This window comes from Phoca vitulina, unplaced genomic scaffold (assembly GCF_004348235.1).
Source record: "Phoca vitulina isolate PV1807 unplaced genomic scaffold, GSC_HSeal_1.0 scaffold13, whole genome shotgun sequence".
Lineage (NCBI taxonomy): Eukaryota > Metazoa > Chordata > Mammalia > Carnivora > Phocidae > Phoca > Phoca vitulina.
In genome coordinates this window covers 11,700,480-11,713,428 of record NW_022589716.1, presented here as the reverse complement: position 1 = coordinate 11,713,428, position 12,949 = coordinate 11,700,480, and the positions used below count along the sequence as shown (strand labels likewise).

Here is a 12,949-nt window from a genome sequence, read left to right as displayed (position 1 = left end):
TATTCCTTTTGATGGCTGCATAATATTCCATTGTATATATATACCACATCTTCTTTATCCATTCATCTGTTGATGGACATCTTGGCTCTTTCCACAGTTTGGCTATTGTGGACATTGCTGCTATAAACATCGGGGTGCACGTAGCCTTTCGGGTCCCTACTTTTGTATCTTTGGGGTAAATACCCAGTAGTGCAATTGCTGGATCATATGGTAGCTCTATTTTCAACTTTTTGAGGAACCTCCATACTGTTTTCCAGAGTGGCTGCACCAGCTTGCATTCCCACCAACAGTGTAGGAGGGTTCCCCTTTCTCCGTATCCCCGCCAACATCTGTCATTTCCTGACTTGTTAATTTTAGCCATTCTGACTGGTGTGAGGTGGTATCTCATTGAGGTTTTGATTTGGATTTCCCTGATGCCGAGCGATATTGAACACTTTTTCATGTGTCTGTTGGCCGTTTGGATGTCTTCTTTGGAAAAATGTCTGTTCATGTCTTCTGCCCATTTCTTGATTGGATTCTTTGTTCTTTGGGTGTTGAGTTTGATGAGTTCTTTATAGATTTTGGATACTAGCCCTTTATCTGATATGTCATTTGCAATATCTTCTCCCATTCTGTCGGTTGCCTTTTGGTTTTGTTGACTGTTTCCTTTGCTTTGCAAAAGCTTTTTATCTTGATGAAGTCCCAATAGTTCATTTTTGCCCTTGCTTCCCTTGCCTTTGGCGATGTTTCTAGGAAGAAGTTGCTGCGGCTGAGGTCGAAGAGGTTGCTGCCTGTGTTCTCCTTTAGGATTTTGATGGACTCCTGTCTCACATTGAGGTCTTTCAACCATTTGGAGTCTATTTTTGTATGTGGTGTAAGGAAATGGTCCAGTTTCATTCTTCTGCATGTGGCTGTCCAATTTTCCCAACACCATTTGTTGAAGAGACTGTCTTTTTTCCATTGGACATTCTTTCCTGCTTTGTCAAAGATTAGTTGACCATAGAGTTGAGGGTCCATTTCTGGGCTCTCTATTCTGTTCCATTGATCTATGTGTCTGTTTTTGTGCCAGTACCATACTGTCTTGATGATGACAGCTTTGTAGTAGAGCTGGAAGTCCGGAATTGTGATGCCGCCAGCTTTGCTTTTCTTTTTCAACATTCCTCTGGCTATGCGGGGTCTTTTCTGGTTCCATACAAATTTTAGAATTATTTGTTCCATTTCTTTGAAGAAAGTGGATGGTATTTTGATGGGGATTGCATTGAATGTGTAGATTGCTCTAGGTAGGATTGACATCTTCACAATATTTTTTCTTCCAATCCATGAGCATGGAACGTTTTTCCATTTCTTTGTGGGAAGAGGTGTAACCTATTATCACTCTGACTTTAAATTATCCTGACTCTAAGATGAAGATCTGTGGGTCAATCAACAAATGCTTAATGAGCACTTAACTGTAGACTCAGACACTGTGATAGGTACTGGGGCTAGAGTGGGGACAAGCTTGGACAAAAAAAAAAAAAAAGAAACACTATAGTATGGACAATGGGGAAGGGCATTAACAGGCAGTTTATAAGAAAAAAGGATGAAGAAATGACCAATCAACATATAGAAAGATGGCACCATAAGAAGAAGAGACCCAAAGTGACCCTGGTCCTTAGTCTAGGTGTCCAACAATGAGCCGGCTTGAAATGGAGTCCTTGCTCAGTGAGAATGGATATACCACATTCAACTTCTCTTGGGACTACTGACTTTCTCCTGCAGTAGGAGGGTCTAAAACACCCAGACACCGTACTCCTCAGGTACTGAGCCATTGGTATTCCCAGAAAACTCTTCCAAACCGGCACCCCAAATCCAGGCAGCTTGGTGCCTGTCAGTGTCCCACATCTCTCCCCCAACAACCAGGCTGTTCTTACAATACCGTCCAGGAAGGAAGACGGAAGGGGTAGGAAGGGCCCTCCAAGTGTGTCCAAGTGAGTCCCTGAGCCCACACCTCTCTTTGAGATGTGCTGGGGGAACAGCACCTAGACCTCTGTGCTGTGACAATATGCCCACGCTCTGAAACTTGGTGTAATTTGCCACAAACCTTGGTGCAGGGCAGGTGGGGAGCCAGAAAACATCCACCATGCTAAACAGTAAGCAATTAAAGAAAACAAAGTAAAATGTGCCTGTAAGACTGACGAAGATCAAAAGTAACAGCCAAATGTCAGAGAGGACAGTGGAGAAAGAGACTCTCCAGCCTCACAGGTGGATGCTGCTCAGAAGACGAGCTGGCAAGGGATAACAAAAGCATTCCTTTTATTCCTAGGAATACGTCCTAATAAATGCATCAAAAGAAGGCCAAATTTCTCTGCAAGAGTTTTTCATATCATTGCTGATCATAGTGAAACACTGTAAATAATATCAGTGTTCATCAAAAGAGAATTTCTTGATTGGAACATCCAAAAAGCAGGATATTATATAGTCATGAAAAATAACAGAAATATATATATTCATTGATGTAGAATGATGTCTACAACATGTAAAATTAATTTTGTGAAAAAGCTGGTTACAAGAAAGAATAATCTAATGTTTTAGAAATTTATATATATATATATATATATATATATATATATGTATGTATATACACATATGCACAAGTAGAAAAGACATCTGGAAAAATGAAATTAAGATGTTTAAAAAGAAACGGCACTTAAAATTGTCAAGTGCCTTTTAATACCTCTTGATGCTGTGATCTTTACTTTCTCCTTTATCATTTTCTGCACACTCTTTTTTCTTTTGCAATGAATATGGATCAGGGTTCACCTTTATAATAAACAATTGTTATGGGACTTAAGGTTTCAAAAAAACAATGAATATGTATAATCAAGGAAAACAAAACAAAAACAAAAACAAAGCAAATATGGGTGAAGTGAGTTACATAGAAAACCCAAAACTAAGTCTACAGAGCTTTAAAAATAGAGAGTTTTTAACCAAACATTTAGGAATGGGACAAATAACCATGAAATTGGGAAGCGTTTGGTATAGTGGTTCTACCCACAAAGAAGAACTCGTTCTAAGGGCCAACAGCCCCAGAATAAGCAGGAAAGCCAAGAAACAGTTCACTAAGCTAACCCAACTTCCAGCAGGAGGCTGATGGTACATGCAGAGCTTGAGGAGACAGGAGATGAAACGTCACCTACAAAAGTAAAGCAGCTCTCCTTTTCTTAGCAGGAAGCTTATACCCCCAGGAGGCAAGCGAGATGTTCACTCTCAGTGTAGGGTAAGAGAACAGCCTTGTGGGCCTCTCTGGGATGAGGCGCAGGTAGATACAATCTGAAGTATGTTAGAGGAAACCCAACCCCATTTGGAGTAAAACCCAAGAAGACCATGTGGTTCCTTGTGGTTTTGACCTCATCCACTAACCAAGAATGGTTCCCTGACCTCATCAAAACTGGGGAATACAGATCGGTGCTATTTTTTAAGTTTCTTCTGGCTTGAGGTTTCTGCTATAAATTTTCTTACACATTATGTATGGGGTTTTGCAACCCAGTTTGCAGAAAAAAGGAAGGGAGGGAGAGGAGAGGAGAGGAGGGGAGGGGAGGGAAGGGAGGGGAGAGGGGAGGGAGGGAAGGAGAGAAGGAGAGAGGGAGGGAGACAGGAGGGAAGGAGGGAAGGAGGGAGGGAGGGGCAAAAAAGCAAATAGGCCACAAGATACAGCAACATAATAAAAAAAGTCTTTTCATTTGTGACTTAAAACACTACTTTTTTGTCTGAAACAAATGGACTTCTCTTTCAGGAACACGTTTTGAAACTCTGAGTGAGATGAGAAATGAACAAAGGCAGAAAAGTCTTCTGGATGTGTCCAGTCACCTCTACTGACTGAGAACTAAAGGCCCTCCTAGCAATTATAGGTATATCTGGCTCCCGATACTTCTACAGCTCATTCTGGACTGAGTATCTAAAGAGTCCTTATGATCTAAGAGTTCTTGTATACAGGAAGAACCAGTTCTCTTCTTAAGAACCTTCCCTTAATTTAGAAATTTACCAACAAAATGATTGATTTCATTTCTAACTTAATGGGTATCCTTTTGAAAATATTCCTCACTGACAATTTTCACAACGTCTGCGGATACAGATGAGTTTTTAAGCCAGAAGTATTCATAGAATCTCTGTCGCTCTTAATCCCTTATATCACATATATGTTTGGTACAGATCATGCTTTCCTTGAGTGCTTCCTGCTCTTCATGCTTCAGTGTATGTATTTACATAAAGACATAGATGTGTTTTATAATCATACCTATGTAGACACACGCCAGTCAAAAAACAGCCAGAGAAAGTTGCTTTAATAGTACCCTCTAGCTTTTCTGGAAGATTGGCATAATCTCTTCTGCAAGGGGAAGAAATCAATTTTTCTGAGAAGGTAAATGTTTATTAAATGCAAATACTGATATTCGTTACCCAGGAGAAACGTCTTGCTGCATGTGGAATTTCTCGATAAAAAGCTTTCAAGTCCCAGGTTTGTCCAGATAAACCCCTATTGGTGAACCGATGCGTGAATGTGCCGAAATTGAATTACTGTACAACAGCAATTACTTCCCACAGTACAGCTATAAATGGGAATCGGTTCTGCAGCGAACAGCAGGTAGCTATAGGAGAGGAGAGGAACTTAATATATAATCTAGTCTCTTTCAGCTTTTCCCAAGAAGCAAGGATGTTTACTTTTAAGCAAAACACTCTTTTTTCAAGTACCTGATTTAACATTTCATCAAGTAAATCAGAAACTCAGTAAAACCAGATTATTTATAGGACTGAGCATCAGAGCACGATCAAAATGTACTCAATACCTTTATCCAAGGTTGGAAAACAACAGACTCTTTGCTTAGAAAGTTTGGGGCCAACTTGTGGTTTGTGTCTTTTCATAGTCCCCAAGAAAATTTGTTTGTTTGTTTTTTTTAAAGATTTTATTTATTTATTTGACAGAGAGAGACACAGCGAGAGAGGGAACACAAGCAGGGGGAGTGGGAGAGGGAGAAGCAGGCTTCCCGCGGAGCAGGGAGCCCGATGCGGGGCTCGATCCCAGGACCCTGGGATCATGACCTGAGCCGAAGGCAGACGCTTAACGACTGAGCCACCCAGGCGCCCCGAAAATTTGTTCTTTTAGACATTTCTAATTAGTTGTTTTGGGGAGAAGATGAATTCAAATGGCAAATGAAATACTTACTGTTTTGCCCGATAGGCTACCCAAATAGATAGCATCCTACAATCCTCTCTCTGTGCGTGAAACGTGTTTAAGTTTGTGGAGGCCCGAACTCTGTCCAGTGCATCAGTGAATGTCCTGTGAATGGACTCCTGGCCCCCAAAGCAGGAACAACTCTGAAGCCAGAAGGAGGCTACGATTCTGGCCAAGATCAGTGTGAAGAAGGCAGCGCCTGCCCCAGACCTCCTCCACAAGATGAAAGGCGATCACCATTCTGGAGAACTCACCCTTAGAAAGCCACTGTAGAGAATACTAGGATATACTTAAAAATTCTCCAAAGTCCTTCTGTTTGTTATTTCCTGGTTTATCTACTTTTTTCTGGTTGTGCTGCTCTTCTCGATCATACGGACGGTTCCAAAATCACAGGATCATGCCATCCCCCGGCTGCGTTGGAATCTGTCCTAACAGTATATGCCTAGAATCAGAGATGCCCACAGTTAACGCAGAATGACGCCCTACAGATTCTCCTCCAAGTGCAGGCTTGTCTGTGCCCGCTCAGAGCTCCCTGGGGCCTCAGATGATCCTTCCAGCTGTGTAATGGCGTGTGCTACTCCCAATGGTGGCTTGGATTTTAAAGACAAAGGAGACGCTGGGGCATCCTAACCGCACGGAAGGCCATCTTTTGGCTTCTCACTCCCCTCCGATCATCAGCAGCTCAGGAGGAAGGGAGCTGGTCAAATGTGCCTCCCATCAATACTTCAGATGAGCTCTGACTGGTGACACAGTTGAGCATTTCCAGGTGTCACTTAGGAATGCCCCCCCCAGGGGTCCACTGCTGGCAGAGGACTGATGGGTACCACTTCCTCCACGTCCAGCATGTGGACTGTCTTCCTTGAGATGTTAATGAACTAGAAAGCAAATTGATTCCATTTCTTGTCCATTTGTGAGGACTTCAAACTTGATAAATTGCTCAGCAACATCAATTGAGGGCTTGGTAAGCATGAATATTTTCCAACAAAGAAGGTGGGAGAGAATGCTTTGGGCACAATTATCCTGTACACAAGCAAATAGCAGCATCATTGCATCAAACTCAATCTGGCTTTTAAGTTAAAATAACCTACACGTCAACCCTCTGAGTGGATTTGAAAAAATTATTTAAACCACCAGTGGTGTTAAAAAGTGCTAGAAAATATTAGTTAAGACATGCTACCATAATGATGGCACCATTATGTTAATGGCAATTATGGAAACTAAGGTTATCTATAATTTGCTAGGCTGAAAAAAAAAAAAAGTTACATATAGTCCATTATCAACCAGATGACAGAGGTTATGTAATGGGCAGGCCACTTTGGGTTTCACATTTACTCCAGACATCTGACAGGGAGAAAATAGGACTTTCTGTGATAGGATAATTGCATAGTGAAGAGTAATTCAAACAGGGGACGAGTATGATAAAATCACTCTGATTCAACTAATCACTGGGAAAAGTGATGGCGGAAAATGATGAAATCAAGCCAGAAGAGACAGAGAAAAGATCAACATTGTTTCACAGCCAAGAGATGACAGGCATGTGAAGGGCTGGATCACGAGTCCTGCTCCCTTTCCCGGCAGTGATGGGCTAACTTCACCTACCTTCACAGACCACAGGAGTTAGAGTTGCTTTCTAAATTGCAACTGCCAGTCTCATAAATATTTTATAGACATCCACAGAAATTTTAAACATCCATGTTGTTTGTCACACAGTTCTCTCTTCTGTATGTTCCTGAGTCCTCCCACCCATCCATCATTGATGAGCCCTTGGCCCTGGATCAGTGCTGGGCAGGAAGGCACTAGGACCTCCCACCTGACTCAGGTCGCTGGGATGGGGGCTGGGAAACAAGATTTCTGGTGCATCAGAATGATGGCGCAAATTCCAAACTCCGTTCTTTTCTTGGGCTGTTTGAGAAAGGGGGTCCGGGCTCAGTGGGAGGCATGGGATGGGACAGGAAGGGCCCCTGTTGCACTGTGGTTCATTCTAGTGCACACAAATAATGAATCCACTGCAAAACTACAGGCAAATTTTCATTTGAGGTGTCTGCTCTTCTAAAGCTCACCAATCACCAAAAAGACCTTTCCTAGTTGAGGTCTCATTATCATATGAAAAATAGTCACACCCACTGCTCCTTGGCCTCCACATAAAGCGACATCCAGGAGGGGTCTCTCCTTGGCCACCTCCTTTCATTCCCAATGCCACAAGGCTCATGACGGTTGCCCATAGTACTGCCTGGCCCACAATGGGACCAGGCCCATCTCAACAGCAAAACTGCCTCCAAACCAAACCCTAATTTGACATACAAGCCCTCCTTCCCATTTAAAGATTGGGAGCAGGGAGTACTACATATCACTGGACCAGTTAACCCAGATTTTATGGCATCAACTGTGTTTCCAAAGGGCCTCTTACATCTACTTTAAAATACACAGTTCAGAGAATCCTGGATGCCTTTAGTCTGGGTACATTTCAATCCAAATAAAGCACTTTTTTCCTTCTCAAAGGAACCACACCAACCATATCAGTCTTTTTTTTTTTTTTTTTTAACATCATGAATTTAAAACCAAAGATTTCAAAATTAAGTTCCCTCCTGTCATCATCCTTGAAGGTTTTTAAAGCTTCAGACTCTCTCATTATGAAAATACTTACAAACTAAAAGGTCCCTTCACCAGCAATGTAACAGCAAACATTTACTGAAAGCTTACCGTTCTCCAGTCCCTGTGCAAAACAATTTGCACAGATTCACCCAGAGGCACTGCAATCCTACCGTGTGGGATGCAAAAGGAACTCCCCTGAGCCTGCCCACGTGACCTGGGCCAGTGATTCCCCCCCACCCCCCAAGCCTGCATGTTCATCTCTAAGCCAGTGATACAGGAACAGCATCTCCCTCCCAGGGTGGACGCCAGGATGAAATGAGATGATATATAAAAAGTGCTTAGCACGGGGCCTGGTACAGCGAGACTCACTAAGCATAAGCCCAGATTAGTAAATCTCCTACTCCTCCTAGCATCTCCACGGAGGTAAGTGAGGAAAAGAGGTCTATTGGTTCCTTAGTTCTTCTCACCAACCTTTCAGACGCCACATGGGCCCCCTGCCTCTGAGCGCCAAGTCCAGATTCTGGAGCTGGCTGGACCTCTGTGTCATCCTGCTATGCTGCACAAGTCCCCGCTGCCTCTTCCCACCCTCCCCTCCCCACCAGAGTGCCAGGTCCCAGGGCTTCCTTGTCTGTCAATTGCAGAGGCAGAACCTAAGGAGATTTATGTCCTTATCTGCTCTAAAATTCTGTGATTCACAAAGGAATCCAAGTTGAAACAAAAATAGCATTTCCTTCCCTCAAATTGACAACATTGTTACTAGTATTGAAAACAAAATAAAACATTTTCATTTTTTGCGAGGATTCAGGCAAATGAGCACTCACATGCCACTGCTGCTTGAGGAACTGGGATCCCGCACAACCTTATCTGGACAGGAATGTCCTCAAATGCAGAAAGACCTCTCAAGATGAGGTTAGCATTTCTGAAGTGGCTTCTGCATTCAGGGATTTCCCTGCAGGATGCTGAGGGCATGCAAGTGATGAAGAATGTGGACTTGGGTCCCTATGCCTGGACCCCGTCCCTCACTCCCCGTGTGACCCTAGAGAAGGGACTTAACTTCTGCCTCTCTCACCTTTTTCTGTAAAAGTGGGATAGTAAAATACCTCCCTCTGGGGGCTATTCTAAGGACAAGCGAGTGCATGTAAAATCCTTAGAGGAATACCAAACATATAGTGGTGCTGAGTCATTTGATCTATTATTAATACACAAGAAGATTCACTGCAGCATTATTTATATCAAGACTTGCAAACAACTTAAATATCCGGATTTGGAGGAATGGTCAAATCATCCATGACACACCCATAGCAGGAATGTGATGCAGCCATTTAAGAAAATCATGCACTAGAGTGATGCCAAGGGCAGCTCACACTATAATGGTGTAGAGAACTGAAAAGAAGCTGGACACAAAAGCAAACAGGCAATACAACTGCAAATTTGAAAAAGAAAAACACACAAGTACATGCATAGAGATGCAAATTTAAAAAACTGGAAGGAAGGAAACACAAGAACACAAGTCTGACTTTCAGATAATTTTTTTTTTCTGTTTGATACTTTTCAGTATATTCCTAAAGTTCCACCAAAGGGGTGTTCATTTTATAAACAGAAAATAGTTATTATGGTGGGCTTTTGGGGGGGCTGTTGCATTTTAATTTCAGGTTCTGAGGTTTGAGATGTGAATGGCTACCATGTCTGTAAAGAATATTGCTTGCTTTGGGGCCTCTGAATGGCACAGTCAGTTAAGCACCTGACTCTTGGTTTCCGCTTAGGTCATGATCTCGGGGCCCTGATCTCAGGATCTTGGGTTTGAGCCCTGCATGGGGCTCGGCGCTCAACTGGGAGCCTGCTTGAGATTCTCTCTCCCTCTCCCTCTGCCCCTCCCACTCATGTTCCCACTCTCTCTCTCTAAAAAATAAAACAAATGATTCCTTAAAAAAAAAAAAATAGCACTTGCTTCAAGGTAGAGATATAAGGACACACAGGTATCACCATGAAGCTCCCAGGGCTGGCTGTCAGAGCAGTATTTCTGCAGCAAATAAAAATTTTTTTTTTTCTTCTAAGACATTTCAGAGTTACCACCAAAAAGTCTCAACTTATTTGATTAATAATCAAAGTGGCAGTATGAAGCTGCCATTCACTGAGCACTGCTTATGTACTAAGTAGCTCAAAATCATAACTTTGTTTGATCTTCACACGGCCTGTGTGTTTTCCCCATTTACAGATGAGGAAATTGAGGCTTGCAGGGTGGTTTACTGAAGGTCAAAGCTCAGTAAGTGACCAAGGCAGCCACTGAACCTAAGCCAAATTCATGCTCTTATCATGTTCATGTTACCAGAACAGCTGAGTCATCTCTGATCTTGGGGAGTCATCAATGCCAGTCCTCTGAAGGTGCCTCTGTGTCTCTGGGCAACACAGAGCAGAAACCAGAGGCACTTACCCGCATGGCTTCAGACTTTTTGTGAAACATCTCTTCCATGTTCTTTGCCAGCTTTTTCACCAGTTGGAGGCCATCAATTTCTTCTATGGCAACGTCTTTCTCATACTCTTTGTATTTCTGTAAGGAAGGAGGGCAACAGGAAAGGCATAAAACACCATACCCATGATTTCGGAGCACATCTACTTACAAGGAATAGATAGGACTGCTTCTGTTGGATTTGGAGATACTGGACTGTATTTCAAAATTATTAAACCAGCTAAGGAGAAATGCGAAAATTGGCTCTGGCTCTCTTAGAAACTTAACTAGCACCCAGGAAAGGAAAAAAAAAAAAAAAAGAAAAACCTAAAGCAATCAAACTCTTTATCATCCATCCTCTTCAGTTCTTGAAATCAACATTCTACACTTCCAACTTGACCACACTCAGGCATTCTTCTGGAGGACTGCCCCAGATTCATTAGCTATCCCACAGCCAATGACACTAGAAACTGACTATTCCAAATGTGTCATAAAATAAAAATGAAGAAATTTAACTCTTGTGTGGTTTTTTTCCTTAAACATCACTAACTTAATTTTTTCATGACCAATGACTGGGGACTTAGGGAAAAATAGTTTCAAGGCTATGACTGTAATGTATAATTATAGCAGGAGCAGGCAATCTATAATCCTTGGGCCAAATCCAATCCATCACCTATTTTTATAAATAAAGTTTTATTGGGACAAAACCACACCCATTTGTTTATATATTCAATCAAGTTTAGTAGTCACAACAGAGACCAGATGACCCATAAAGACTAAAATATTTACTTTTTTTTCATAGAAAAAGTTTGCCAACTCCTAAACTGAAATGGAAATTGAAGAAAGTCATATGGCAGAGCATCTCATAAACATTTTATAATGACAGAATCTTTGCTATGGATTTTAGTATCTCAATTCAATCCACTAAATGTTCATTGAGGACCTCCTATGTACCCTCAATGAGCCCACAGAAAACAAAACGTACAGTAAATACAAAAACCATAAAAACAAATACTTTATGTATTTCATAATGGGTTTATCTGTTCATAAGAGACTGATTTGACCCATAATTTACTCAAATTCTCAAAGACAATTTTTCATTTAAAACCTATCACACCCTAGTGACTTATCTGTTTCACCATCAGTTCTCAAAGTGACACAAGATCCGCTGAGGGTTCCCTGAGACCCTTTCAGGGGCCCACCAAGTCCTCCTTTTCCCCAACAGCATAGCTATGTGAAGCCAGATTTTCTTCACAGATTTCAAAAAATCACAACAGACTGAACACAGAAGCAGATGTGAGGATCCACCTGTCTTCTCTTTCACCATTAAAAAGAGTTGCAAAAAAAAAATGTGCCACTCCTCTTTTTTTTGTTGCTTGTTTTGGGAAATACAGTCATTTCTCATAAAATACCTATTTCTGGTAACATGTAATGTGTTTTTATGCTTGAATTAGTTAACTTTTAAATGTCTCGGTTTTAATTTCTAATATGGCAAATATCAATACATGTGACCCACATGAGCAGAAGCTCTTAGGGGTCCTCAGTATTTTGTAAGAGTGTAAAGGGGTCCTGAGACCCAAAAGTTTGGTTTAACTAAAGATTTAATTTTGTTCCCATTGGAAAGAAATATTGTTTATTAGTAAATACCTCCCAAATGGAGTTTGAAATACTTTCAATGGCAACAGAAATCCCTTACATTTATGTAGCTAATAAAAGGCTGGGGAACTGAAATTATTGGGGGCTTGATATTTACCCTTATTTGTTAGGAGAACCTGAACCACTTACTAACCCCTCACCCCAGCCTCCTACTTAGAAAAAACAAGGGGCTCCACATCTTATCTTGGCTCTAAAGACCTTGAGAGTCATTTTTGAAGTGGAAAATGTAATGGCTTTTTAATGGAAAGGTCATTTTTACAATAAAAATTTGTATTTTCTCCCCATTTCCCCTTCTTTACTTAAAAAAATGTAAACTGAGAAGAGGCTGTTTTTCCTCGCCCAAAGGAAGAGTGAGTGTGTGTGTGTGTGTGTGTGTGTGTGTGTGTGTGTGTGTCACCCAAGGCACTTCCCTTCCGAGTTCAGTTTCCAAGTCCATTGAGGCAATGATACTGGGTGTTTTAAAAAGAGAAGAGTAGAGTTTGAGGACAGAGGGAATGACCCTATGGGAATGAACATAAGAGAGAATCCTTCTGACCCCTGGGACCAAAATGAAATCCCTGGAGTCTGAGGGCATCTGACTACAGTTCTCAGAGCCCAGCCCTAGATACTGACAGAGCCAAAGTGAGAAGGGCAGGAAAGGGGCCCCCACACGGGGCATCGGGGCCTCTGACTGAAATGTCAGGCCTAAGGGCTTGGTATTTCTGAGAATTAAGGTGAGCCTAAGGAAATATACAAAATGCTATTCTAGACTGCCTGAGTCTGGACCAAGACAGACATCTGCTACATTATTCGTAGGATGCTCTGAGCTGCTCCGCATTGTCCTATAACAAACTATGGGTTGTAAATGACACTCTTCTCCTTGCTCCCTGAGAACATCCATAAAAATCTTATGTGTTTGTCTTGAGAGTCTCTCTCTTGCATCTCATCTGGAAAACAATCCCTCCTTCTAGCTTTCCCCTCCTCCTCAACAAGCCTATACTGGTTCTCCAAGATGACGAGGCTGTGCCTTTCCTTTGAGCTCAGCACACTCTGTGCTCATTTCTCCTGGCCCTGGGGCTTGTGTGGCCTGG

At 42.0% G+C, this 12,949-nt stretch overlaps 1 protein-coding gene across 11 annotated transcripts in view; it reads right to left on the bottom strand.

The window, feature by feature from the left end:
• The window catches only part of CACNA2D3 (calcium voltage-gated channel auxiliary subunit alpha2delta 3), a 960,286-nt gene that overhangs the window by 681,402 nt on the left and 265,935 nt on the right, over positions 1-12,949 (bottom strand). For all 11 annotated transcript variants that reach the window (XR_004300377.1, XM_032411506.1, XM_032411505.1 and 8 more), the window contains one exon: positions 10,209-10,325. Coding sequence is in view for 10 of the 11 variants with exons in the window: in XM_032411506.1 (XP_032267397.1) it covers positions 10,209-10,325 (117 nt within the window). In the remaining variant the exon portion in view is untranslated. The remainder of the gene's footprint in view (positions 1-10,208; positions 10,326-12,949) is intronic.